This window comes from Phocoena phocoena, chromosome 2 (assembly GCF_963924675.1).
Source record: "Phocoena phocoena chromosome 2, mPhoPho1.1, whole genome shotgun sequence".
In the NCBI taxonomy this organism is placed as follows: Eukaryota; Metazoa; Chordata; class Mammalia; order Artiodactyla; family Phocoenidae; genus Phocoena; species Phocoena phocoena.
This window is the reverse complement of record NC_089220.1, coordinates 102,216,155-102,243,938: the sequence shown is the minus strand read 5'-3', so window position 1 is coordinate 102,243,938 and position 27,784 is coordinate 102,216,155. Positions and strand designations below refer to the sequence as shown.

At 42.7% G+C, this 27,784-nt stretch overlaps 1 protein-coding gene and 1 pseudogene across 1 annotated transcript; both read right to left on the bottom strand.

The window, feature by feature from the left end:
• Window positions 1–2,538: 2,538 nt before the first annotated feature.
• Window positions 2,539–21,503, bottom strand: CCNB2 (cyclin B2). The gene is made up of 9 exons (XM_065872964.1): window positions 21,333–21,503; window positions 18,456–18,584; window positions 18,237–18,350; window positions 12,828–12,998; window positions 12,008–12,166; window positions 10,041–10,277; window positions 8,033–8,173; window positions 3,910–4,020; window positions 2,539–2,817 (listed from the first exon to the last, which is right to left on the bottom strand). Exons 1-9 carry the CDS (start codon window positions 21,354–21,356, stop codon window positions 2,707–2,709), a joined length of 1,197 nt encoding a protein of 398 aa, XP_065729036.1. The 5' UTR covers window positions 21,357–21,503; the 3' UTR covers window positions 2,539–2,706.
• A 3,463-nt stretch (window positions 21,504–24,966) lies between these two features.
• On the bottom strand, window positions 24,967–25,915 carry LOC136119337 (polyprenol reductase pseudogene; annotated as a pseudogene).
• Between the last annotated feature and the right edge of the window lie 1,869 nt (window positions 25,916–27,784).

The window sequence follows — 27,784 nt, the reverse complement described above, 5'->3', positions numbered from 1 at the left end:
ACCACCTCACAGCAGTCAGAATGGCCATCATTAAAAACTCTACAAATAACAAATGCTGGAGAGGGTGTGGAGAAAAGGAAACCCTTCTACACTGTTGGTGGGAATGTAAATTGGTGCAGCCACTATGGAAAACAGTATGGAGGTTCCTTAGAAAACTAGAGTTGCCATATGATCCAGCAATCCCACTCCTGTGCATATATCCAGAGAAAACCATAGTTCAGAAAGATACATGCACCAATATGTTCATAGCAGCACTGTGGAAACAACCTAAATGTTCATAGACAGATGATAAAGAAGATGTGGTACATATATACAATGGAATACTACTCGGCCATAAAAAACGAAATACTGCCATTTGCAGCAACATGGATGCAACTAGAGATTATCATACTAAGTGAAGTCAGAAAGACAAATACCATATGATATCACTTATATGTGGAATCTAAAATATGACACAAATGAACCTATCTATGAAACAGAAACAGACTCACGGACATAGAGAACAGACTTGTGGTTGCCAAGGGGGAGGGGGTTGGGGGAGGGATGGAGTGAGAGGTTGGGATTAAGCAGATGTAAGCTATTATATATGGAATGGATAAACAAGGTCCTACTGTATAGCACAAAGAACTATATTCAGTATCTTATGATAAACCATAATGGAAAAGAATATTAAAAAAAGAACGTATATGTGTATAACTGAATCACTTTGCCGTACAGCAGAAATTAACACAACATTGTAAATCAACTATACTTCAATAAAATTTAAAAAAACAAAAAAGAATTCTGATGTATCTTTGAATGGCCAGAGTCCATCTCTTCCCAAGACCATCAACCTCCTTAAAATAATAGCCACTAGCATTCAAGCACCTCCAGATACTGTGCTTAACATACTTGAGTACAACACTCTGAGGCAGAGGCTCTTAGCCCCATTTTACAGACACAGAAACAAGCACAGAGGTCACACAGCTGCTAAGTAGACTTAAACCCAAGCAACCCAGCTTTAGAGTTTGTGCTCTTCAAATACTGGGGTTACGTCATCTCATTTTCTAATTTCAGTGTTTTTATGATACTATGATTTCTACTTTCACAAGTTATTTCACATTTATAACACATTAGTTTAGGTGCCTGCTTGGCAGATAAGTATCTTAAAGGTCTTTTTTTTTTTTAATGACATCCTGGAGGTATGAATTTCCTGAGTCACGGTATTTAATATTTAACTAAGCAAAACATGTAATAAAGAAGCTATAAAATGTCTTTAGAATATGCCTGCAAAACCCATCCTTTCTTGATGAGGAGTTGGAGCTCAAGCGTCCCTGGGAAGTAACTGCTTTTCAGAGCCAGGAAAGCTCCCTCTCATGCTCTCACTTCGTTACCATTCACACTTGTGACTAACTTGGTCTAAGGCTGCCATGGGAACAAGCTTCACTAACTCAACAAGGGATATTTATAAGACTTTATACTAGGATTTAACATATAAAGACACCCAGTTCCTCTCCATGCTCGAAACTTAAAGTTTTACTAGTCAGGCAGCCCTGGCCTGCCCAGGCCTCACTGGAGCCAGGCTCTCCTCCGGGGATGGGGCAGTCACACGCCACAGCCGAGTCACAGAGCCAGGCACCTGGGGACCTCAGTCGCGTAGAAGGCAGCTTTTACCACACTCTAGGTTGGGGAAACACTGCATTAAATGAGTTTACTGCAAAGCTTCTCAGCCTTTATAAATCTTACATGAGTTTGCAGTGTTTCCCAAATGTATCTAACTCCTTTCCCTCAAAAAACCAGTTAACTTCTTGTTGAACTAGTAGTCTGGGCAGTCGTTGCTCTAAGAGACTCATTTATTTCATGGTTTTTTTGTGTTGTTTTTTTTTTTTTAGGTTAGTGGTTAGAGACTGAGAATGCATTCCCTCTTTGATTACATTTAACACTGTTTTCTCATGCCCATCAAAAAAATTAAAATAAACCATAATGTTGGTGTGATGAATTGGGATTGACATATATACACTAGTATGTATAAAATGGATAACTAATAAGAACCTGCTGTATAAAAAAATAAATAAAATTCAAAAAATAAAATAAACCATAATGTACTTAGAACAACAGGAAAAAGCATTCCAAGTTTCACCTTTAACAGGATGTCACAGGCCTGCTTCGTTTTTCCAGCTGTTGCCCCTTAGCACTGCTATTCCTGGTCTCAACCATGCCTTGGAGTGAAACACATTATGAGGGTTACTTCTGGAAGCCATCAACCTTGTGGGCCAGGTGTTCCTGTATAGGAATTAGGAAATAGTTAATGCAGGTTCTAGAAAGGGAATGTCATGGTTATCCTCCCATTTTAAATTTTATATAATGAACCAATCTTTAGGAATGGGTGAGCGTTCACTGAAGCCAAGTTGTAGTTTTCTCCGAGAATGGTAAGGTCTTTCCCCAAGCCATCAGGGCAATAATTTACATATTACAATCATAATAGCTCAAAAAGAAATTAGTCAAACAAGCTTCTATTGATTTCTTCACTATAGAATACCCAAATACACACACATAGGATACCTTAAGAAAATCAACAGCTTTATTTTTCCTCAATATACATTTAGAAAATCAGTCTGAGAAAAGGTTTCATGAAATAGGCCAGAGGACTATGTATAAAGTCAGGAGTTCCAAATCAGCAAGACAAAGTGCACAGACGAAGCACTCTTCCCTGAGGGCCTCGGCAGCCTAGGACCGTCCCAGCAGAGGTGAGGCAAGCTCTTGGATGGCTTTTGAGTTCAGCTGGGGAGTCGTGCTGATCTTCAGGAGTTTGCTGCTGGCATACTTATTCTTGATGGCCTGCAGAAGTCATCTGTGATTAAGCACACATCAGGAGCACCACCGCCCCGCCACCCCCAAACTTACACCTTATTCCTAGTCTAATTTACAAGTATCAAAGGGCCAGACCCACAGTCTTCAAAGGGTATGATGATGCCAAATCACTGAAGCCAGCAAGTCCTCTAGGGCATGATGTGTTGTGCTTGACAATTTCCTGCCACGCCTAGTGGTGGATAAAACCCAGCTGGTAGCACAGGTGATGGTTTCAGGGTCCAAAGAGCAGGCTTTCTCTCATGAGCTCCCCAGAGGGGTGGGAGGTGGGAGCTGTGTTTATCATACCTAAGTGCCATCAGGACATAACGGATTTGCCAGCACTGGGAGCAGTAACTGGCCATAAAAGTGAGTGGCAACTAGTGCTTAGATCCCAGATGATACTCTCAGGACTGAAAACATGACACTTCCACAGTGTGCTAAATAATGCTGAAACTACAAGTAAGGAAGCAAATCAGGCCGTGAGGACACTTGGTACAAATGCCTTGCTCTCTGTCAGACCCGTGGTGAGCTCTGATATTTGGCATCACACAAGCACAGGATAGCACCCCCTCTCCTCTGGTTTCTCCTCTCAGGTAGGCCACACAGAGACAGACTCCAAGCTCCCAGGATGCTTCCTGAATGGACTGCTTCACCATGCTGGCTGTTCAGGTGCCTCTCAGTCATTGTCCTAAAAGATGCTGGACAAAGGCCCTGAATGATGTCACCCGAATACCCAAGCCTTCCACAGGGCCACTTAAGCTGGACTCTTGCATGCCGGCCAGCCTTCCCTGCTTGCTGTGCGCCCTACCCAGGATGCCGGGTCAAGCATGGATAATACATTGAACAGCTGCTTGGGCCTGGACATAGCGAGCCTGTCTACCTTATTTTAAAGAAAGTCAGTTCTTGGGGTTTGTGCGTATGCTCCATCCCCAGCTGTACTAGAAAAATGTAAAGAGTTTGTGCTAAAACAGACTCTCACACATGCCAAAATATTTACATGAAAATGCAAACACACATACATCCTCTCATACCCCAAACCCATAATCCAGCACTTTGAACAGCTTAGGAAAGAGTACTTACAATGAATTTCGTTAACTTTTCATTTACTTTCACTACATTTTTGGCCATGTGCTGCATGACTTCCAATACTTCGTTCTCTGTGTACCCAGTGTAATACTGCTGCTTTAAGTTCTGGAACACAACGCAAACAGAAGAAGCAAGATAAAGCCTCCACTTCTTTAGGAGAGCACATCTTACACATGCTGACATTACTTACGTAAAAGCTATAAAAAATATTCTTACCTGCTGGGAAGTCAGTCTCAGCCCCAACCACTACCATGGTACCAGCAAAGCAGCCAGTAAATGCAGGATGACTCTGGCTCGGAGCAGGACTAAATTAAGACGTTACATAGCTCTCAGCTAAATCAAATGGAGAGGGTCCCAAATAATGATGTTTTAAAGAAGGGTGTATATGTAAGTAGGGTACTTCAAGTAACAAAGCTTTCATGCTTGCCTCTGTCACCACACTGAAAGGGGAAGGAAAGTGAGGCAGCGTATAAACAAACCCAACAAAGGGTTTACAGAGATCGGGGTCTAGCACATCTCAGTCCCCTCGTTAAAGCCCTGCCTGGCAGTGGCTGGTAGGGAGCTCAGGAGCACAGACATCTGTATTGTCGGTCAGGGAAAGGGGTTCAGGATTAAGAAATAAACTGGCCCGTAAGCAGCAATCTAAGCTACCAAACCCAGAAGAACGAAGACCTCCCAGCAGCACTCTCCTGTCGGGCCCTGTGTAGTTAAGCACTAAAGAACACAGAGCACTCAGAGAAGCATCTACACCCAGCCTTGTGGCCCAGCCTCCCAGAGACCAAAATTCAAGCAAAAGGACAGCTGTTGATTGATAACATGACTTACTTTGTATGAAGATATGTAACCTGACTTTATTTCAGATTTGTGATAAAATTCTAAAAGCTAAAACACACCCCTTTCAAATGCATAATATAATTGGGAAAATAAACCATGATATAACCTTAATCCTAAAACAGTTTAAAGGAAAAAAGAACTAAGCAGGAGTGAATCCTGATGTAATGCACAACCACTGGTATTTTGAAATCAATTGCCAGGAAACAGGGAGGCCTATAGTTAATAGGTTTAGGTCCAAGGAAGCACCTCTTAGAGTAATTTGGCTAAAATAAACCATTGGTACCAAGAGCATGTGCCATAGATGTTACCAGTGGCCTTTTTGCCTTCAATTTTTATATCAAAAATTTTCAAATCTATAGAAAAACTGAAAGAATAAGATAATGAACATCTGTATATTCTTTGTGCAGATTCATCAGTTCTTAATATTTTGCCACTTTTTCTCTCCTCCTTTTTCTCTTTCTGTCACTCATGGTGTCTGCAACTCGCTTTCAAATGGTTCAGCAAAAGTTGTGTGAGATTTTTGAAGCCCTCAAACATCTGGACCATTTGAAAGTGAGTTGCAGACGCCATGACACATCACTTCTAAATGTTTCTCCTAAAGCATCTCCTAAAAAGTATTTTCCTCCCTAGCTACAATACCTTTATCGCATAAGAAACATCAACAGTTCCATAATATCATCTAATATATAGTCAATATTCAAATTTCTGCAATTGTTGCAAAAATATCTTTTATAGATTTTTCTTTTTACATCCAGGGTCCAATCAAGGTACAGACAGTACATTTGGTTGTTGTTGTCTTTAGTCTTTAAAACTCCCATTTTCTTGGCTTTAAATGACATTGATTTTTTTGAAGGGTCCGGGTCAGTTACTTTGAGAACGTCCCATTCTGGATTTGTCTGTGTTTCATGATGACTGGATTCATATCCAGCATTTTGGACATGAATTCTATTTAGGCGATAATGCATACTTCCTATTACACCAGAAGGTAGGTAAAGTCAGGTAGTCTCACCACTGGTGATACCAAGCTCAATCACTGGGTTAAGGTAGTAACTGCCAGACGTCTCCATCACAAAGGTACAGTTTTTCTTCAGAAATACTACACATCGGGCTTCCCTGGTTGGCGCAGTGGTTGAGGGTCCGCCTGCCGATGCAGGGGACGCGGGTTCGTGCCCCGGTCCGGGAAGATCCCACATGCCGCGAAGCGGCTGGGCCCGTGAGCCATGGCCGCTAAGCCTGTGCGTCCAGAGCCTGTGCTCCGCAACAGGAGAGGCCACAACAGTGAGAGGCCCGCGTACCACAAAAAATACTACACATCTGTGGGGTGATATTTTGAGAACAATGTGAATCTTGTTTGCCCAAGTTATTTTACTTAATGCTATAAGCATCAATTGATGATCCTTGCTTGAATCAATTATTACACTAGGGGTTTAAAAATGGTGGATTTCTATCTCTACCACTGTTTCTACTTTAATTAGCTGGCATTCTACTGATTTTTTTTTTAAGTCCCTCCCTCCGTACCTTCCTTCCTTCCTTTCTTTTTTATCATTATGGGCTCATGCATTTTTTAATGCATTATAATCTATTACTGTCACAATTCTTTTTAATGCTCAACTTTAGTCAGAAGGAGCCCTTTCAAGCCAGTTTCTATGTCCTTTTGATGTGACCCCATTGATCTTTGAGAATTTCTTGCTACCTGTTACAAACTGATCTAGGCTCATCTTGTACTTCCCCTGCGACAGCCCTGAAATCAGCTATTTCTTGAAGAAGCCCTAGTCCCAAGTATGTCATGGCACTGAGTATGCAAGATGTGAGCACTAGGTATCTTCATTGCTACTGGGTTGTCATTGTTTCTGGGCCTTTCATTATGAATTTATTGATATTTCTAAAACAGACTTAATATTATAGGGTTTTCCTTTGTTTTTAATTGTTAACAATATTTTATCTTCTTACAGTGAAAATTTTAGTCCTTAATAACACGAATCTTTGCTTTATCCTACAATAAAAATAGTTCCAGGATTATAATAACAGACCACTATTAACCTAGAAACAGATTAGTAAACCTCCTAAGTAAACTTTAAGTATGTTACCTTTTTTGGTCCTTTGTTTTAATTTCACATCCCACTAAAAATGCACAGTCAGAGTGCTGTGTTCAAAAGTTACGGGAATTAATTCTTCCCTCTGGTCTGTTACCACTTTGAATATATAGTGACATTGTTTTTGCTTAATTCCAGTTTCGGGTTTGCATAGAACATTCATATTGTTCAAAAGTCAAAAAAGTTACATTACACTGTATACAAGTTAATAAAAAATTACAACCAGAAGTTCTGCTCCTATCCTCAACCTTCTACCCTGATACCCACCCTGAGGTATCCATCTTCATTAGTTTCTGGTCTATTCTTCTTGTATTTTTTGAAAAATTAGCAAATACATAAGCACAGATACATATCCTCTCTCTCTTACTCCCATTCTTCCTTACATAAATTGTAAACTCTACATACTGTGTAGAGGAAAAGGTCCACCACGATGCCCTGGCATTCTTACACATATCCACCACATAGGCCACGCAGACAAAGGCCTGAACCACATTGATCTGTCCTGGCAAAGTGCTTTGTGATCCTCCTGGAACATGATGGGGTAGCAGGCGAGGGGGCCGCCTCCAAGCCGTCTCCCGCTTGCTTCCCTATCTCTTCTGGGTAGGAGGCTGTAATGAGACCACTCCTTATCACCTCCTGGGCTCTGCTGGGGTGTTTGCTCTGCTGCTTGTGGGCTACAGATACAGACTCTAAAACTGCTTAGTGGCAGTGCAGAATGGGCCCATCCACAGAAGCGATCCTCTGACTCGCATTGCAGCCAGTGGCCCCTTTTGTTTCACTGTTATCCTTTTTGGTATGTGAAACAAGAACCCAGGCAGGAGCTGACATCCCTGGCTAATTTTATGAACCTCAAAGTGGCTCATTTCATCTTTACCGGGTAAACCAGGTCAGGCCTTGGCCCTGTTTTGTCTTATGTGCTTGACAACTTGCTTGTTTCACTTAACAAAATATCCCAGAAATCTTAGCGTATCAGTTCTTAGTGGCCTTCCTCATTCTTTACGACTCTGTAATATGTTTGCGTACCATGGTGTTGTCACCTAGGTTATGCCTGCATCATTCCAAGCAGCTCTTTTAAGCCTGTGGCCTTTTAGCAACTGCTTCAAGGATAGTGTGTGACAAATGCTAATGCCTTTTGTGTCTAGAGGCCCTAAAATACAGCTAATTAATTTCTTCTTAAATTCAACACTTACCCATTTTCCGTGGCCTAGAACCTTCTGGGACAGGCAGGAAGCAGCTGCTGCCACCTTAGAAGGGTGATAATGCACCATGTCGTAGTCAATGAGAGTCAGTTCCATCAAGTATTTGGCTAAAGTGTGCTGTTCAACATCAACCTATGAAAGAACAGATGGTAAGAAGCATGGCTGTTATGACTCTCTTGCAAAATTCTGGGTGAAGATCTAGGAACTCTAAAAAAAAATAAGATCTAGGAACTCAAATCCACTTAACTCACTTTTCCTTCCCAGGCACTGCTCTATTCCACAGTATGTTACAAACACAGAACATGAAGTCTTTTAAGAACTGATAAGTTCCCATATCTCTTCCCTCTTGTGTCTAGAGATATGGGAACATATGTATATGTATATGTATAACTGATTCACTTTGTTATAAAGCAGAAACTAACACACCATTGTAAAGCAATTATGCTCCAATAAAGATGTAAAAAAACAAACAAACAAAAAAAATGCCAGGTGAAGAGAAAGAGACACATGAGGAGAAGACCATGTGAAAAGGCCCAGGGCCAGCTACAAGCCAAAGAAAGAGGCCTAGAACAGATCCTTCTTTCACAGCCCTCAAAAGGAACCAGCCCTGCCAAGACCTTGATTTCAGATCTTAGCCTCCAGAACTGAGAAACAATACATTTCTATTGTAAGCCACCCAGTTTGGGGTACTGTGATATGGCAGCCCTCGGAAACGAATTCATACGTCAATGTTCAGCCCCTTAACTCTTTTCCCTTAAGAAATAGAGCTCAACTATTTACAATTACCGAGACATGGAAACAACCTAAATGTCCCTCAACAGATGAATGGATAAAGAAGATGTGGGGGCTTCCCTGGTGGCACAGTGGTTGAGAGTCCGCCTACCGATGCAGGGGATATGGGTTCATGCCCCGGTCCAGGAAGATCCCACATGCCGCGGAGCGGCTGGGCCCGTGAGCCATGGCCACTGAGCCTGTGCGTCCAGAGCCTGTGCTCTGCAACGGGAGAGGCCACAACAGTGAGAGGCCCGCATACCGCAAAAAAAAAAAAAAGATGTGGTACATATATACAATGGAATATTACTCGGCCATAAAAAAGAATGAAATAATGCAATTTGCAGCTACATGGATGGACCTAGAGATTATCACACTAAGCAAAGTAAGTCAGAAAGAGAAAGACAAATACCATATGATACCACTTATATGTGGAATCTAAAATGTGACACAAATGAACTTATCTATGAAACAGAAACAGACTCACAGACAGAGACTTGTGGTTGCCGAGGGGGAGGGGGATGGGGGAGGGAAGCATTGGGAGTTTGAGACTAGCAGATGCAAATTATTACATGTAGAATGATAAACAACAAGGTCCTACTGTATAGCACAGGGAACTATATTCAATATCCTGTAATAAGTCATCATGGGGCTTCCCTGGTGGCGCAGTGGTTGAGAGTCCACCTGTCGATGCAGGGGACACGGGTTCGTGCCCCGGTCAGGGAGGATCCCACATGCCGCGGAGCGGCTGGGCCCGTGAGCCATGGCCGCTGAGCCTGTTTGTCCAGAGCCTGTGCTCTGCAACGCGAGAGGCCACAGCAGGGAGAGGCCCGCGTACCGCAAAAAAAAAAAAAAAAATCATCATGGAAAAGAATATGAAGAAGAATATATATATGTATGTATAACTGAGTCACTTTGCTGTATACCAGAAACTAACACACTGTAAATCAACTATACTTCAATTTTTAAAAATAATAAAAAAAAATAGGGCTCAAAAAAAAAAGTTACTTTGCTGTACAGCAGTATTTAACACAACATTGTAACTCTACTTCAATAAAAAAAAATTACAAAAAATAAAACTCAAAAAAAAAAAGAACTGATAAGTGTTAGGACTTATCTAAAAGATGCATCTTATAAATTCCTAAGTTTTCCTTTAATTGGGTCAGTGTTTCTGGGATGAGACAACAAACAGCAAAATAAAGTCTCCTACGGAATTGGAGGCACTTACCTCTCCGGCTTTTGATGCCCGCCTTAAGAAATGTAGTGGTAAAGGTCGACCCAACTCAAATTTCAGTTCTTTCAAAATTAGAGTTTCCATTTCTCGAATCTGAGAACTGGTGTAAGCATTGTCTGTGATGTAAACGAAGTCTTCAATATTTGGAGAAAACATCTCCTCATACTTGGAAGCCAAGAGCAGAGCTGTAATCCCAACCAGTTGAAGCTTCTTACGAGAGACTGGCTGAACCTAATTGAAGAAGAGTGTGTCAAAAGTCTTAACTAACAAGAGGATGGGGGCTCTGGGTGGAAGAAAGTACGAGGAAACCAAGTCCTGAAGAAGTGCACGTTGTCTCTGCTCACACCCCTCTTAAGGGCACAGGAAGCTGAGTGTTGATCACAGGTACCACCATGGCTCACAGGAGCTGTCTATCATGAAGTGCTTGCTATGTGCCAGGCACAGTGCTAAGATTCAAACAATCATCTCATCGAATCCTCACAAAAAACCTAGGAAGTACATATTTTTTACCCCACTTAGAAATAGATGGACTAAGATGCAGACATCAGCCCAAGATCAGTCAATTGCTGACTGACAACCAAGCTCCCAGGCACTGCTCCACCCCCATCATCCTGGCTTGAGTGTCTGGGAAGCCCCAGTATGGCACTCAGCATGGTCTGATTCAGGATGAGGCCAAGCAAAAAAGCAGGAATTTAATGGATGACTAGGGCTGAGGAAGTGCCTTAAGTGTCTCCTTAATCCTCACCAAGAGTACACTCATTATTCAGCCTGAAGAACCTTCCAAAGATGCTTCAGGGTCAGAGAAAATCTCAGCCTAGAGGATAAGTGTTTCCCTTAACTTTCTTTTCTTTTTAAACTAGGAATTTATGTTTTTTGCTTCAACTCTTAATATTGAAAATCTACCAAAAATATAACAGTGCTTTCCTATCCAGTGAGGACTGTATAATAAAAACCACTGACTCAGGCTTCCCCGGTGGCACGGTGGTTGAGAGTCCGCCTGCCGATGCAGGGGACACGGGTTCGTGCCCTGGTCCGGGAAGATCCCACATGCCGCAGAGCGGCTGGGCCCGTGAGCCACGGCCGCTGAGCCTGCGCATCCTGAGCCTGTGCTCCGCAACGGGAGAGGCCACAGTAGTGAGAGGCCCGCGTACCGCAAAAACAAAACAAAACAAAACAAAAAACTAATGACTCTATGATTACTTAGCATTTTGCAGTATCTCAGGGTCAGTCTTATCAACACAATTATTACTGTATGGTTTGGGCTTGACCTACACCTATATTATAAATGTTGACTTTAAATAAATAAAGCCTTATCTGAAGGGCTACCCATTTGGTAGACAACGCACCGGTGGTTAATGTCTGGCATTTCTTCTAACTGCTCGGTGTTCTTACATTACCAGTTGAGAAATATTTTGATGATCACTACGCTTCTCCGCTTAATTTCTTACCTCCCTCTTTACTTTAGACCTCACACTGAGTACACTCCCCACACACAGCACCAACCCCTTGTAAAAAGTCTGCCTCCTGCCTCTTCTACACCGATTCAATGCCACAGCCGGCTGGAAACTGTTAAGCCCTCTAGCCAAACTCTCATTTTTCAGATGAGGAAGCTTAACACCAAAGAGTACTGAACTATGGAAACTGTGCAAGTGGGCCTGGAGAACCAGCCTCCAAAGGCACCACAGGCTTCAGATGGACTTTCAGACCATCTGATGGTTTATCTCCTCCAATGAATGATTGCGGCAAGGCAGCATCTCCCCTGAGCACTTTTCAGCAGGCTGACCTAACAGAAATGCCCAGCATTGGTCAGCATCACCGGAGGTTTGACACACTTGGACTACTTCCTTTTCTAGCACTTGAAGTTCTTTGGCATCTAATTGGCTTTTGGTTTTTTCTTCAGAGGCAGCACACCTTGGCAGTGCGTAAATGCAAAGTTCACTGAGCTGCAAGAAGTCCCTTACCTGTAAAAATCGGTCCATGATGGCGACGCACATGTACAGAGTTTCCTGCAGCAGCCTAAACTTGGAGTGGACTTGCACCAGCCAATCCACCAGGATGGCACGCATGCGTCCGTTTATATCTCTTCCATCTAAAAAATGTGGATTTATGGATTGTAGAACCTGTAGGTGGAGTTAAAAGTTTAAAAAGCTGACCTCGATAAACAACAAGGTCCTACTGTAGCACAAGGAACTATATTCAATATCCTGTGATAAACCATAATGTAAAAGAATATCAAAAAGAATACATATATCTATAACTGAGTCACTTTGCTATACAGCAGTAATTAACACAACATTGTAATTCAACTATACTTCAATGAAAAATAAATTTTAGGGACTTCTCTGGCGGCGCAGTGGCTAAGAATCCACCTCCCAGTGCATGGGACACAGGTTTGAGCCCTGGTCCAGGAAGATCCCACATGCCACGGAGCAACTAAGCCCGTGAGCCACAACTACTGAGCCTGTGCTCTAGAGCCTGCGAGCCACAACTACTGAGTCCGCGTGCCACAACTACTGAAGCCCGCACACCTAGAGCCCATGCTCTGCAACAAGAGAAGCCACCGCAATGAGAAGCCCGCGCACTGCAACGAAGAGCAACCCCCGCTTGCTGCAACTAGAGAAAGCCCACGCACAGCAGGCCCAGTGCAGCCAAAAATAAATTAATTAATTAAATAAAATAAATTTTAAAAAATAAGTTAAAAAAAAAGCTGACCTCATTTCCTTCCCAGCTATGTGGTAAATTCCACACTGCTGTACAACCAAAACACAAAGGCCCACTCACCTCAAGCTGCCTTAGATACTGATAGATATCCTTAACATAGTCGCTGCAGAGCTGAGGGTTCTCCCAGTCTTCAGTATCAATATCCTCAATTTTGCAGAGCAAGGCATCAGAGAAAGCTTGGCAGAGGTTCTCTTCCTTCATGGAGATATCCACAGGTGTGGGAGAGGGACCCTACACCCACAAATGAAAGTGTATGTATCACTACCTTAGGAGTAGCCTTGATCACAAATACAAGCAGGGCCAACTGGTTTAAAAGTATCATATGCATTTTTATAAATGATAAAGCCAAAACAAATACATTTCAGAGTAAGAGGTGAATAATTCAAGATGTAGGGGATGAAGTTTTTGGAGATATACTCCCCTGTTTAAAAACACTCTAGGGGGTGGGAGGGAGGGAGATGCAAGAGGGAGGAGATATGGGGACATATGTATATGTATAATTGATTCACTTTGTTATAAAGCAGTAACTAACACACCATTGTAAAGCAATTATACTCCAATAAAAATGTTAAAAAAAAAAAAAAAAAACACTCTAGGGAACTTCCCTGGTGGCGCAGTGGTTAAGACTCCACGCTCCCAGTGCAGGGGGCCTGGGTTTGCTTCTCTCCAGCCTCCTGGCCAGGTCTCCCTCACCTCAAGCAGTCTCCCTCTTCCTAGAAGCCTCTTGTCCCTGTATCCACATGGATAATTCCCTCACCTTCTTCAAGTTTTGCTTAAGTGTTATCTTCTCAATTAGGTCTGTCCTATTTAAAATTACCATCTGCCTTCTATTCCCCCCACACGTATGTTTCATCTCTTTTACTGTGTTTTTCCCCAAAGAATCGATAACTTCCTAATATACTATAGAGTTTATTTATATATGATGTGTATTATTTTCTGTCTACCTCTACCAGAATGTAAGCTTTATAACCTTACATTTATTCAAACTGATTTTGTCCACTAAGGTATCTCAAATACCTATGTCATCCCTGACACAGTAAATATTTACTGAGTGAAAGAAAGTTAGACACCTGGGTTCAGAGATGCCTAGAGCTGATAGTTCACTTTAGCAGTAGCCTCTTGTGCAAGTGTAATGTTTTCTTCTCATGAACTAATTTATTCTAAATTGAGAAATTGGCAACGAAAAAGCAGGAAAGCACATTCCAGCCTATGAATAAAACAGAAGGAGGAAGCAAAGACTGAGCAAGTATACACCCAGTATTTTATTTTCTTATGCTGACTGGGTGATTATTTCTAAAACTCACACAAATTAAAATTTTATGAAGTTAAAACAAGCATTTAGTAATGAAGCATAAACAATTACTTTTTTAAAGAATAAGAGGTACTTCTCAAAGTATAGCCTAGGACTGCAAGGCTATAAGAATATGTATTAAAGTAATAAAATACATAAGGAAAGAGAAGGCAGTATAATAAACAATTTTAATTTACATTAAAGCTCAATGATTATAGTTTCCAGTCTTAGAGAAGAAGAAAACAGTAACAATATATCTATCTATATACCTATCTATCTATCTATCTATCTATATATATATATAGAGAGAGAGAGAGAGAGAGAGATAGCAATTCAAAACATGCCCTTCCCTCTTAAACCAAAGGTCTTAAACTGAGGAAGGGCTAGGTGAGCAAGAGGTATACAGGTATACCTCATCTACTCAAGAATTTAAGAACCGTTAGAAGGGATAAGAAGAGCTACCTGGGGTACCAGGGAGAAACCTAGTGAGGTTACCAGAGACGGTAGGACCTCAAGGAAAATGAGTAGGCAAAGGTACACAAGCACAAAATCCCAGGGGAAGCCAAGAAATAAAGGCAAGTCTGGGGGCTTCCCTGGTGGCGCAGTGGTTGACAATCTGCCTGCCAATGCAGGGGACACAGGTTCGAGCCCTGGTCTGGGAAGATCCCACACCACGGAGCAACTGGGCCCGTGGGCCACAACTACTGAGCCTGCGCGTCTGGAGCCTGTGCTCCGCAACAAGAGAGGCCGTGATAGTGAGGCCCGCGCACTGCGATGAAGAGTGGCCCCCACTTGCCACAACTAGAGAAAGCCCTTGCACAGAAACGAAGACCCAACACAGCAAAAATTAATTAATTAATAAACTCCTACCCCCAACAACAACAACAAAAAAAAAGTGACATCTTTAAAAAAAAAGGCAAGTCTGGGAACTGCATGTTGATTTGGGACGGCAGAAGGTAGTGCATGAGGTGACAGAAATGGGCTGGGAATGTGAGCAAAACTTGGCTAAGGACTTTAGATTTTATTTGAATGTAAGTGAACCCACTGAAGAAACTGAGCAAGAGTAATTAGAATCAGATGTGCATTTTAATAAGCCCACGTAGCTTCAGTTTAAGGTAACCTTTTTTAAGAATAAGCATCATCACTCTCCCCAGGGAGGGCAAGCAGCACCAGAAAGCCTAAGAAGGCAGAGGTTATCTTCATGTGCTTCAGACTGCCTTAGCAGCTTGAAATGTTTACCTCTGTCTACGCAGAAGCATATCTGAGTTTAGCCATACCCAAGGCCACCAGGATGAGACAAGGATAATTGCTCTGGGCCTTAATTTAGAATTTATTGAAAGCATTCCTTTTGGACTCCAACATAATCTAATTATTCTGAAATCCTTTCTAAGATCCTGCTTCCCTGTACAGATTATAGCCTAAACCCTGTCGGCCAACTGTGCAATCCTGTCCAGAGTCTGCTGCATGCAAAGGTAAAAAAATGCGTCAGCTAGTTACCCATTACAAAAGTGGTTCTAGAACAAAAACCTTCAAATTAGATTAATGAATGAGCCCTGTGGGTTGTCAGAGACAACTGAAAAGTAGTAATAAAAACAATAAAGCTGTGAGATTTTGCTGAACTTGAGAACCTGCTCTTTGGTAAAGGATGGGTAGACTGTGAGTAAAGGCTACTGAAGTTCTCCTAGCACCAACATTTAATGAGTCGGGTCTGTTAAGAGAACGGATTAATATGAATATGCAAATATATAGGTATTTACACAAGTTTTGGTAAAACACAAAATTCCTTTATTTACTAAATTTATAATAGATAAACAATGTCAATTAAGTGCAATATGGAAGGACTCCAAGAAAAACTGTTGATTCCAAACAGACAGTTCATGATTTATAGCAATGACTGTGTACACGTGTGTACAAAAGCATACTCAGTTGTGGAAAGGCAAAATCAGTTACCATGATTAGCTTTAGGGAATGCAGTGGAGTGGAATTTTGGGGGTAGGGAGAATAGTTAAAATGAACTGACCCTTTATTCCATGTACTCTATTTCTGTATCGTCTTGCTTATTTATGCATGTTTCTTGTGTAATTAAAAATAAAAGGCACCCTATTTTTTAAAATATCAATAATTGTGCTCGTTTTCTTTTATATATAGTTTTTGTTTTAGGGAAAGTTAGCCCATAAAAGATTCTTATAGTTGAATAATGACTATCACCAAATTTAGTGTTTCAATCAAATCTGTAAATCTAAAACCTCATCAGAATTTCTAGCTGCCACTCCCCAGTACATCTCCTAAGCTCGCATCTACCTCTGCTACAGGGTATTATTGTGCATGCTTTCACTCTGACATTCTTGACTTGACTGGGAGCTTCCTGGGGACAGAGTCAGTGGTTCACTCACCTTGTTTCCCCAGTACCCACCAAACAAGAGGCTAGTAAAAAGCCTTCTTCCTTCCTTCAAACTACTCAGTCTGCCAAAGCTTCATGAGTCAGCAAAAAACAGTTTTCTCCAAAACTTGCATGATAATAAGCTTCTGCAAATACCTGTGAATGGCTGGAGCCCTCTCCTTCAGATATTGCTGGCCCATTTCCAAATGCATTTCCCATTGGCTATCTCTGTTACCTCAACAAGTCTAAATCCAAATGAGACACCTTCCCCAAAGCTACCTCAATCTCCTGAATTTCCTATATTTTATTAATTTATTCCATAAATGGTTCCTTAAATACTCAAGTGCTTAAGCTTCTCACTCCTCCACTCCAAGCAACATAGCCAAAGAATTCCTTCTGAATACAGGATGATGTCCCTGAAAGGAGTTCTGGTACATCCCAACACATTTGAGGTTGTTTCTTAGCACCCGTATAGATACTGGTATGTGGATGTCCACTTAGGGGAGATATGGGCTCGTTCAAGACACCCATCAGCCCTTGCTTAGAAAACTGCAGTACCACCTAATTAACGTCCCTTCCATGGCCACCCTACACTGCTTTCATCAGGTCTCTCCTCCTCAAAACATTCCACAGGTTCCTCACTGCCTAATGGGATAAAATCCAAATTCCAAGGCCTTCAAATCCAGCTGCAACCTTCTTCCCAACTTTTTTCCTGTTTCCTCACACAAACCATCTGACCCAATTTAGACTTGCTGACTCTTTGCCCCGAAGGACATAATTTATAGGCCTATTCCCTTTTTGATGCCTTGATTCCTATTGCTGCTTTGTTCCCCCAAAAGGTGCCCCTTCCTATCAGCTTCTTCCTATCCTTAAAAATCCCTTAAAAACTTCCTATCCTTAAACTTCCTATCCTTAAAAAATCCCTTAAAAATTTCCTATCCTTAAAAACTTACTCCAGGAAGTTTCCCCAGACCACTCCATCCCTCAAGATTCTCTCCCTCCTTTAGATGCACCTTGCATTCAGTCATCCATTGCCCATGGGCACCTAGCAGCATGCCCTCGGGTTATATATCTAATTTTCAGGTACAGATGCCCCTTCTGGATAAGTCTCCTCAAGGCAAGATGTCTCTTTATCAGCCTTAACCCAATTGGATGTGTATAGTAAGTACTCACCTGTTTCTCAAACATATTCAATGTTTTTAATTTCAAACATACAATAATATATAAATATTTTGAGCTAGAAAGTGTGAAGTGGTCATTGTTGTATTCTCAGCACCTACAACAGTGCTTGCTTCATTGTAATTATATGAATGTGTGTAATCCATGAATGAGAGCATGCATGAACTAGAACATGGTGGAAGATGAACAGGCCAGTGGGTCCATTAGCATTCTAACTTCAGTTGAGCTACCCAGTCACGGAGACTACAATCTATCAACACAGAATTTTGGCATTACTTTGTTCTTCCATGAGTGAAGGTCTCAGAATTGTAAGCTTCCACCATCTTCATGGACAAGTTCATTCTTATAGTGAGTTATTTTAATAAAACCTACCAAATTTTCCTCTGAGATCACTAAATTTATTTGGGTATTATTTAACTTTGTTATTCAAGGTCATAATATTATATTAAGGTACCATCACTGAAAAGATGTGTATGTTCATTTTCTACACTGTTGTTTTAAAGTAGAGCTCTAGCTATCACTGTTCTTCAAAAGTTGCACTGACAGTAAAGGTACCCTTATATCCTAGCCCCAAACAGCCTACTTCGTTAAGTATGTTTGTAAATTCAGAACTTCCTACCTTTGGAGCCAACACTTCCATCTGCACTGGTTTCACAGAAGCAGTAGGTTTCAGGTGCTTGTTGACATTTGTTGTTTTGGTGGGTGGAACAGGTACTTTAGTGTTCTGAGCTTTCTAAAAGGGAAAAGAAATGTGAATAGGGCAAGAGGGCCAGTGTTGCCCCTCAGTGCTCTACAGAATCAGCCTAGGGTGTGCAGGTACAGTTCTCACAGTTGTTACCTTAGTTACTTGTGTGGCTCTGATTGTAACTCGATTTCCAATTTCTTCTAAAACTGCCCGCCTGATAGTCACATGGCTTTTAGGTTTAGAATTAACTCCCGTGTCAGTATTCTCCAAATCGGTGGACACCTAAAAAAAAAAAAAAAAGGAAAAAAATTACTGAAGAGTTGAGATCATTTACAATACTTTGCTAGTGTCAGAATTGATTCAGGAAAGGTGAATATGCTGAGATCTACCTGCGAGAGGGAAAAGGTACATTTTAGGAAGTCTAAAAATGCTATTTGTGATTTATAACATCACTCTAAATTAGGCAAATCACTCCACCTTATCTATTTTTTAAAAATCCCACTAAGAGCTTCACAGATAAGTGATCATTTCTCATATGGTACCCACATCATTTGTCAGAGATCCCTGGATATTAATGGTATCTATTTAAAAAATTTCCTTGACAGAGAAGAGTAAGAAGTGCAATTAAGACACAATACTAAAAAGCTGTTTTGGGCTTCCCAGGTGGCGCAGTGGTTAAGAATCCGCCTGCCAATGCAGGGGACACAGGTCCGAGCCCTGGTCCGGGAAGATCCTACATGCCGCGGAGCAACTAAGCCCATGCGCCACAACTACCGAGCCTGCGCTCTAGAGCCCGCGGACCACAACTACTGAAGCCTGCGCGCCTAGAGCCCGTGCTCCACAACAAGAGAAGTCACGGCAAACGAGAAGCCTGCGCACCGCAATGAAGAGTAGGCCCTGGGCTTCCCTGGTGGCGCAGTGGTTGACAGTCCGCCTGCCGATGCAGGGGACACGGGTTCGTGCCCTGGTCCGGGAAAATCCCACATGCCGTGGAGCGGCTGGGCCTGTGAGCCATGGCCGCTGAGCCTGAGCGTCCGGCGCGTGTGCTCCGCAACGGGAGAGGCCACAGCAGTGAGAGGCCCGCATATCGGGAAAAAAAAAAAAAAAAAAGAGTAGGCCCTGCTTGGCACAACTAGAGAAATGCCGCGCACAGCAACGGAGACCCAATGCAGCCAAAAATAAATAAACTAAATTAAAAAAAAATTTTTTTAAGTGTGGTTTCTGCTTTTAAAAAAAAAAAAAAAAGCTGTTTAAAAACCAGATGTTTAAAACCTAAACTAGCTTTGATTCTTATGCCATGCTAGAAATAAGAAGTACTCAGGTAGACAAGATCTTTAGAGATACAGCTTCTTAGCCATGAGGGTGCCATAGCATGTACTCTCTATTTTATTAGGGATATTTAGAAAGAAAATAGTTTTCGTGGGTAAAATAGTTTTATCTCAAATTGAAAGTTTGAATTGTATGAAATAAAAATTGTTAGTTGGGCTTCCCTGGTGGCGCAGTGGTTGAGAGTCCGCCTGCCGATGCAGGGGACACGGGTTCGTGCCCGGGTCCAGGAAGATCCCACATCCCACAGAGCGGCTGGGCCCGTGAGCCATGGCCGCTGAGCCTGCGCGTCCGGAGCCTGTGCTCCGCAATGGGAGAAGCCACGGCAGTGAGAGGCCCACATACCGGAAAAAAAAAAAAAAAAAATTGTTAGTTGACCTTAACCTGCTTTAGACAGAATGTCCTTAGAAACAAAACTTGTTAGTAAAAACAATTCACCGAAAAAAGTTTATTTGATTATATGTGATAAACATTTCATGAGAAAAAAAACAGCATGTACTATCCCTGAGAATTGGGGGGGGGTCTTAATCTTTAAAAATTTCCCAACAGGGGGTCTGAATGGACCTACCAGGATAGACAGAGGGGCAGGGAAAAACTCAAGCCTTACCTGAATAGACAGAATTTGAATATGAAAGCACCTGATGGGATAGATTAGACAAAAATTACTTATCAATTTGACTCAGATTCATAAAAGGGTTACAATTAAATATCGAGTGTATTCAACGTATTATTATTAGGATTCTCAAAACTCACACTGTTCAATTTTTCCAGCAGTTCCTGAGATGTTTAAAAAGTGTTTCAAAGTTCAATTCTTATGGGTTGAAGCCTGGTAATCTAAATTAAGCCATCTGGAAGGGGAAATCCCCAGCTTTTAACAAACCTACAGCCAGGAGGAGAATGGAGCTCAGGTGTGTCAGTGCCCTCTATTTTTCAGCAAAGAAAAAAGTAGATCCAGGTACAATTCAAACCCACAGAAAAAAATCCAAAATACCATTAACACTTTGTTTTTTGCAAAGACGAAATAAATGAATTTGGACCCTTCTCTCAGTCTGCCATATTGCTCCAAATTATATGCAAAATCTCTATTGCACTTGAGTAAAGAAATTACTTTTTTAAAGGGACAAACCCATACATGAGTGAACTTAGCCTTGTAACACTTCGTGTGCAGAAATAAATAGGAAACTAATAAAAGAGAAATGTGAAAACATCTGAAAAACAACCACAGCTGTTGCTTGATCAAACATTAGAACACTTCACAGACTGCGGAATTTCTTCAGTCCTTCTCCCTACCCTCACCACGGATCCCTTAGCTGGCAAGGAGTTTAAGAAGAGAGGAAGGAAACCCCAAGAAACTGCAACTCTCTAACAACAAAGAGCCCTCGGGGATCGCTCGCCGAGTCCTAAGCCCAGTGTTCCGGGGGCTCACTTGACAACTGCCACCCCCGAGGCGCTTTCTCACACTTCCCCCACCCCAGCGCAGGGACGGCCAGGCCAGGACCCGGGACCCGGAGGAGCGGAAGCGAGGCGGGGAGAAGCCGGCCGGAGCGGAGAGGACAGGCCGCAGGGCCCGGGCCGCTCGCAAGAAGAGGAAAGCGGCGTAGGTTGGGACGAAGAAGCTCGGAGCGGAGGAGAGAAGCGAGAGGCGGCCGAGGGCGCTGCGCGGCCGGGGCCCAGGCCTGCGCTGGGGGTCGCCGGCCCACTCACCGTCGGGCGTCGGAGCAGCGCCATGAGGGACGGGACAGGCAAGAGTGGCAACCCGGCCCAGGGAGGGACGCGGACTGGAAACAGAGAGCACTAGCTTCCCCGGCGCCGTTAGGACTGCCCTCCGAGGCCGCACCGCTGGGAATCTTCGTGAAGTCGCCTAGCTCCAGGATTCAAATACCGCGCCGCTCGCGCCCCCATTGGGCGGCCCTACGTACGGCGCCCTCTTCCCATTGGCTAATGAGGAGACATTCCCGTAGGCTGATTGGCTGAATTTTCCAGACCCGTTTGGTTGTCATAACAACCGGTATTTTTCCTGCCTACTGTCTTTTAAAAAATCTCGGCCCTAAAATAAACAAAAATGAAATATCTCGTTGGGAAAGCAGACGTAGGACGCCTTGTCTGAATTTTGACGAGGATGTCAACGGATGTCTATGGATTACGGATGTCTACGTTTGTACTGGGTGGGCGGAAGTTGGTACTAAGGAACACCCTGGAAATGCCATATCTGACCATTATTTCTCTTCCGGAAATTTCGCGTTCGAGTTTAGGTAGGGTTGGCCTTCCTGGGTTGGGGAATGGGCGCCTCTGGTTGGTTTAGGGCTGCACTGTGTTAGGTGGTTGAGACTCAAACGTGTGCTTAAGGAATGGAAATTGTGGTGTTTATTCAGAAGCTAAGATTCCTAGGAGAGGGGGAAAAAAATAAATGCGATTTGTGTGACTCGTGATTCATGTAAGCTCTCCATTGTGTTGCCGGCACCTAGCACATTGTTTCGTGTGGGTTGTGAGCGGTGCTCAATAAATATTCGTCGAATAAATTATCTTATGATGAGCAAAAGATTTTAAAATGAGAAAGACAAGTGTGATCCAGCCTTGGGCAGCAGGGTGAGGGGCTCACGTTAAGACCAGAAAAGAGGAAAGAAAAAGTGAGAGGAATGGGAAAGGAGAGAGGAAAGGAAAGGGTCCAAGGCCCACAGTAAAGGTAGTGAAATGACTTCTGACGATAGGCTCCATCTAACAATTTGAGTAAGTTTTCCCATCACTCCTGCTCTACTCTTTAAAAGATGGTTTCTCTCTCTGTTACTGGGGTACTAATGACCCTTAAATGAAGTGATCTGAATTAAATTCCTTCCCTTGATCTAACATTTCTAAACCTGCTCTTTAGTAAAACAGAAATAATTGCAGCTACTACGTGGCATGGGAAGATGTTAGTGTATCCATTGTCCTAAAACTAAGAATTAGATACTCAGTGAAGAAGTATTGGGAAGGGAAAGTATTGGGTTGGCCAAAAAGTGCCTGGTTTTTAAGTAAAAATAAAAGACACTTTTTTCATTTTCACCTAGAACTTTATTGAACAACGTATTCACCCTTTTGTTCCACTACCTTCTGCCATTTTTCAGGCAACTTCGTAATTCCATCTTCCCAAACGTGTTATCTTTTTGAGCAAAGAACTGTTCCAGGTGCCTTTTACAGTCTTCCAGGGAGTTGAAATTTTTTCCATTAAGAGAATATTGTAAAGACCAAAATAAATGGAAATCCGAAGATGCAATTCTGGTGAATACAGTGGATGAATCAGAACTTCCCAGCCAATCTGTTAACAGTTTTTGCCTGGTCATCAAAGAAACATGCAGTCTTGCATTATCCTGATTCAAGATTCTGCGTTTTCTGTTGACTAATTCTGGATGCTTTTCATCGAGTGCTGCTTTCGATTGGTCTAACTGGAAGCAGTACTTGTTGGAATTAATCGTTTGGTTTTCTGGAAGGAGCTCATAACAGAGGACTCCCTTCCAATCCCACCAAATATAGAACATCACCTTCTTTGGATGAACACCGGCCTTTGGTGTGGTTGGTGGTGGTTCATTTCACTTGCCCATGATCTCTTCCGTTCCACGTTATTGTACAGTATCCACTTTTTTAAAATTAATTAATTAATTTATTTATTTATGGCTAAGTTGGGTCTTCGTTGCTGCGCGTGGGCTTTCTCTAGTTGCGGCGCGCGGGAGCTACTCTTCGTTGCGGCGCACAGGCTTCTCATTGCGGTGGCTTCTCTTGTTGCAGAGCTCAGGCTCTAGGCGCGTGGGCTTAAGTAGTTGCGGCACGCGGGCTCAGTAGTTGTGGCTCACGGGCTTAGTTGCTCCGCAGCATGTGGGATCTTCCCAGATCAGGGCCTGAACCCGTGTCCCCTGCATTGGCAGGCGGATTCTTAACCACTGCGCCACCAGGGAAGTCCCTGTATGGTATACACTTCTCATCACCCGTCACATTTTGTTTTAAAAACAGAACGTTTTCATTACATTTAAGTAGAGAATCACATGTAGAAATGCGGTCAAGAACGTTTTTTTCCCTTAACCCAAACATCAAATCGATGAACATATGCAAATGATTTTCAACGCTTGATTTGTATATTTTGAGTATGTCGGCTATCTCCCACATGGTATAACGTTGATTCTTCTCAATTAATGTCTCGATTTGATTGCTATTGACTTCAACTGGTCTACCCGACCAAAAAGCATAATCCAGCAAGAAATCTCCAGCACCAAACTTCGCAAACCACTTTTTTTATGCATAAATATAAAAATATTTTATTTCAGATGCTTACACTTTTAAGGTACTCCCTAGAGAGGGATGTCAAAAAAATATTAAATAAAAGAGGTTTCAAACTTTGTTAGGCTATGATTTGAGGGGGAAATGACTATTGATGGTTACATAGCTGGAAATCTTTGTGGTAATAAGTATAAGCTCACTTCAATAAACTCACTTTTCCCAGAATCCATTGGTGTGAAATTATACATTGTTGTGATTTTCAAAGGCTATTCAGCTTTGACTGATACGCAACAAGCAGTTACTGAGCATCTGCTATATTGCTTATTGTGTAGTCTAGTTAATTTGTCTGTAGCAAAAACAAAGCCACAGATGACCTTATCTCTTCCACTGTGCGTGTGTTTGTTTGAAGCTGTTTGTATATTCTTTTTTTTTTTTTTGCTGTACGCGGGCCTCTCACTGCCGTGGCCTCTCCCGCTGCGGAGCACAGGCTCTAGACACGCAGGCTCAGCGGCCATGGCTCACGGGCCCAGCCTCTCCGCGGCATGTGGGATCTTCCCGGACGGGGGCGTGAACCCATGTCCCCTGCATCAGCAGGTGGACTCTAAACCACTGCACCACCAGGGAAGCCCTGTATATTCTTGATTAGTCTGTTTTTGAAGCAGCTTGGAAAAGTCTCATCTACTTTTTAGCATTTGGTTGCTTTTATAAAGCATCTTAGAAAGCAGACATAGCACTCGCAGGTCTGCCAGAAGTATTTCTTCTCTGAAGACTCAATTTCTTCCATTGTTTAAAAAAATTTTATTTATTTTGCCACGCTGAGCAGCAAGTGAGATCTTAGTTCCCCAACCAGGGATCGAACCCATGTCCCCTGCAGTGGAAGTGTGGAGCCTTAACCGTTGGACTGCCAAGGAAGTCCCAAGACTCATTTTCTTGAGTGGTATTGCTTTGCTCATGCACTGAAGACTTCTGGTAACAGAAATGGACCAGAGAGTTTTAAACAGTTCTACAGAAATTGCACTTTGGTCTCTAGACTTCGTTGTCCTTGGGAATTGGAACTGTCACCTGGTGTGCATTCCTCATAACTGAGATTATCTTAAAACAGAAATGGTAGGAAAGCTTTCCTGTGCTTCAGGTAGGAGACGAATTTGCTTTTGTAGAATTTGTGGCTGAGGAAAGCAGACAGGGCCTGGTTGAAGAAGACATATGTTACCACGAGCCACCAAGTTAAGTTGTGGAAACCAGAGGTGACAGCCATGGAAATGTAGATCATCAGCTCTGCCAAGTAGTTAGGGGAAGAAACGTATTCAAACCAGTCTCCAAAAGGGATTCGGTGGTTACAGTGAATGACCACTCCTGCTTTATTTTTCCTGAGATTGCCGAGAATGACATGACACTTATACTGATAGACGACCAGATGAACGTCATCATTCCGGGGATATGGAACCGCCGAGCTTGCATCAAGAGGTTTTTCCCTATCACATAGACATTCCTACCGTCCACTGGCACTTGGCTCAACACAGGCCAACAAGGACATAGCAGACAAGTCCAAAACAGTACTGCACGACGTGAATCATGGCATTGGAGAAGACACTGACGTAGAAGCACTCGAAGAGTCTTCATAGGCTGTGTAGCCACAGAAACACTAGTACTAAGAACGCAGACAACGCGAGCTCACCCCCTCGGAATTGCGCAGCCCCAAGAATTCTGAGTAAATGATGAAGCCAGTTTGGAAAAGGTGCTCCCACAAACAGAGACTGAGTAAGGCTCCAAAGCAGGAAGCCATTCCACAGCACTGAGATGATATAGAAGTGAGAAAAATACCTCTTGGGGACATCAAAGGCCCGACAGGCGGCCGGTCGCGACGGCCCCCCTTCCTTGGTTTTTCCATAGCGGATCAGGTCCTGGAAGAGCGCGCAGCCCGGAAGCAGGCCGGACGGCACGAGCTGCAGCAGTAGGGTCAGCAGGAAGGCCGCGGCCAGCGTGAGCCACACGGCACGCAGCGGATTCAGCGCCGAAAGTTCGGCCCCCGCCCAGGGAGCCATGGCCGGCGCGCCCGGCGTCCGCGCTCCCCGTGCCCTCGCCACCCGTTGGCGGAGGAACGGCCACTCAAGCGCGTCGCGCCGGGCTCAGCCCCACAAACCACTTTTGACACGTTCGATCGGTCACAGCACTTCTCCATACACTACACAAATCTGTTTTTGCATTTCGGTTGCATTTTTACCTTTCTTGAAATAATAAAGAATAATATGCTGAAAATGTTGCTTTTTTTCTTCCGTCTTCAATATTAAAATGGCTACACAAAAATACACCAAATTTGATGTCTTTTTTCAAATGCACGTGGATATGGTAGATGTCACATACAATCTAACAAAACTATTAGGAATGAAGTTAAAGACAACTAAGTGCTACTACAGCCATCTTACAGAAAAAAACCAAACCTTTTGGCCAACCCAATAGATGTTTTGTGCACTGGGGTTGTGAGTATAATTATATTTTTGCTTTATTGTTATAATATTGTGGTGTTATCAAAAGCTACAACTATTAAACAATCCTTACCACCTCTCAGGTCTTTGTAAACAGAAATGTTAAGAATGGTAAAGTGCTTTTATTAACTGATTTGACATGGTTAAACCTGAAATTTAATCCATATTAGACATATTATGTTTTCATTTAAAATAGAAGTACTATTTCTTATGGTTTATCCCTCACTGCAACTAACCTAGAACCTTACAAATAAACTTTTTGATTCAGTCTCTTGTTCAATGCATTGTAGTCCTTCTATATTTTTATTTCTTGTTCCCTCCTGTCTTAGGTAACATTTATTGATCACTCTTCCTATATTCTAATTTAAATAAACTTTCCCATAGAGTCCTCATAATCTTTATTGATAGTATTATCCCAGTTTTTCTGGGTCTTTTTTTTTTTTTTTTTTTGCGGTATGCGGGCCTCTCACCGTTGTGGCCTTTCCCGTTGCAGAGCACAGGCTCCGGATGCGTAGGCTCAGCAGCCATGGCTCATGGGCCTAGCCGCTCCGCAGCCCGTGGGATCTTCCCGGACCGGGGCACGAACCCGCGTCCCCTGCATCAGCAGGGGGACTCTCAAACACTGCGCCACCAGGGAAGCCCTGGGGTCATTTTTTAAATTGAGGCATAATTGATACATATTAGTTTCAGGTGTACAACCTAATGATTTAACATTGTATATATTGCAAAATGATCACCACAGTGAGTCTAATTAACATGTCATGTGTTATCTCAATCTAACAGATGAAGAAACTAAGGCTCAGAACAGTTCTATGTCTTGGCTGCAATCACAGTCCTCATAGGTTTCAGAGCTAGAGTTGGTACTCAAGTCTGATTGCAAAGCCTGTGCTCTTTCCACCGTCTTTACCATTGTCCTCTCTACATTTGGCAGAAAGAGTGGGAAAAGTGTGAAACAGTCATCAAAGGGAATCAAATAGAAAATTAACCAAGGATAAATTTCCTGAAGGCCAATGGCCCTTTACATTATGGTAAAATTCTATATGATCAATACACTTTATTCTCATTTCTTGGTCAAGTACTGCTTCAAAAATGTGGGGCAGATATGGAGTGAAGGGAGAATATTGCAGGCATAGAGAGCACCCCAAGCAAAAGCACAGACCAATATTCGACCAGCATGACTGGAGACAAGGTGAGTGGCTTGGTTTGGCAGGAGTTATTGGACTTCAAGGTAGGTGTTGCCTAGTGTCTTCCAACCCCACGAAAGGACGTCTGAGAAAGTCAGAGAGACAGATTCTGAGATTCCTACACAAATGTTTAGGTCCTGGAGTGCCAAACGGGAACTCTTCTTTTCTGACACCAAGATTCCTCAGTCTGGGGTAGAGTCTTACACTTTTGGCTGTCAGGACTATCCTTCTGAATCACCAGAGA

What these genes read in the sequence shown, in the direction of transcription:
- CCNB2 (XM_065872964.1), bottom strand. Translation starts at nt 21,356, where the DNA reads ATGGCGCTGCTCCGACGCCCGACG. An exon ending in AGTATCTAAGGCAGCTTGAG is followed by an intron (nt 12,167 to 12,827) that starts GTGAGTGGGCCT and finishes CTCCACCTACAG; the next exon opens with GTTCTACAATCCATAAATCC. An exon ending in TCATGGACCGATTTTTACAG is followed by an intron (nt 10,278 to 12,007) that starts GTAAGGGACTTC and finishes TTCTTCAATTAG; the next exon opens with GTTCAGCCAGTCTCTCGTAA.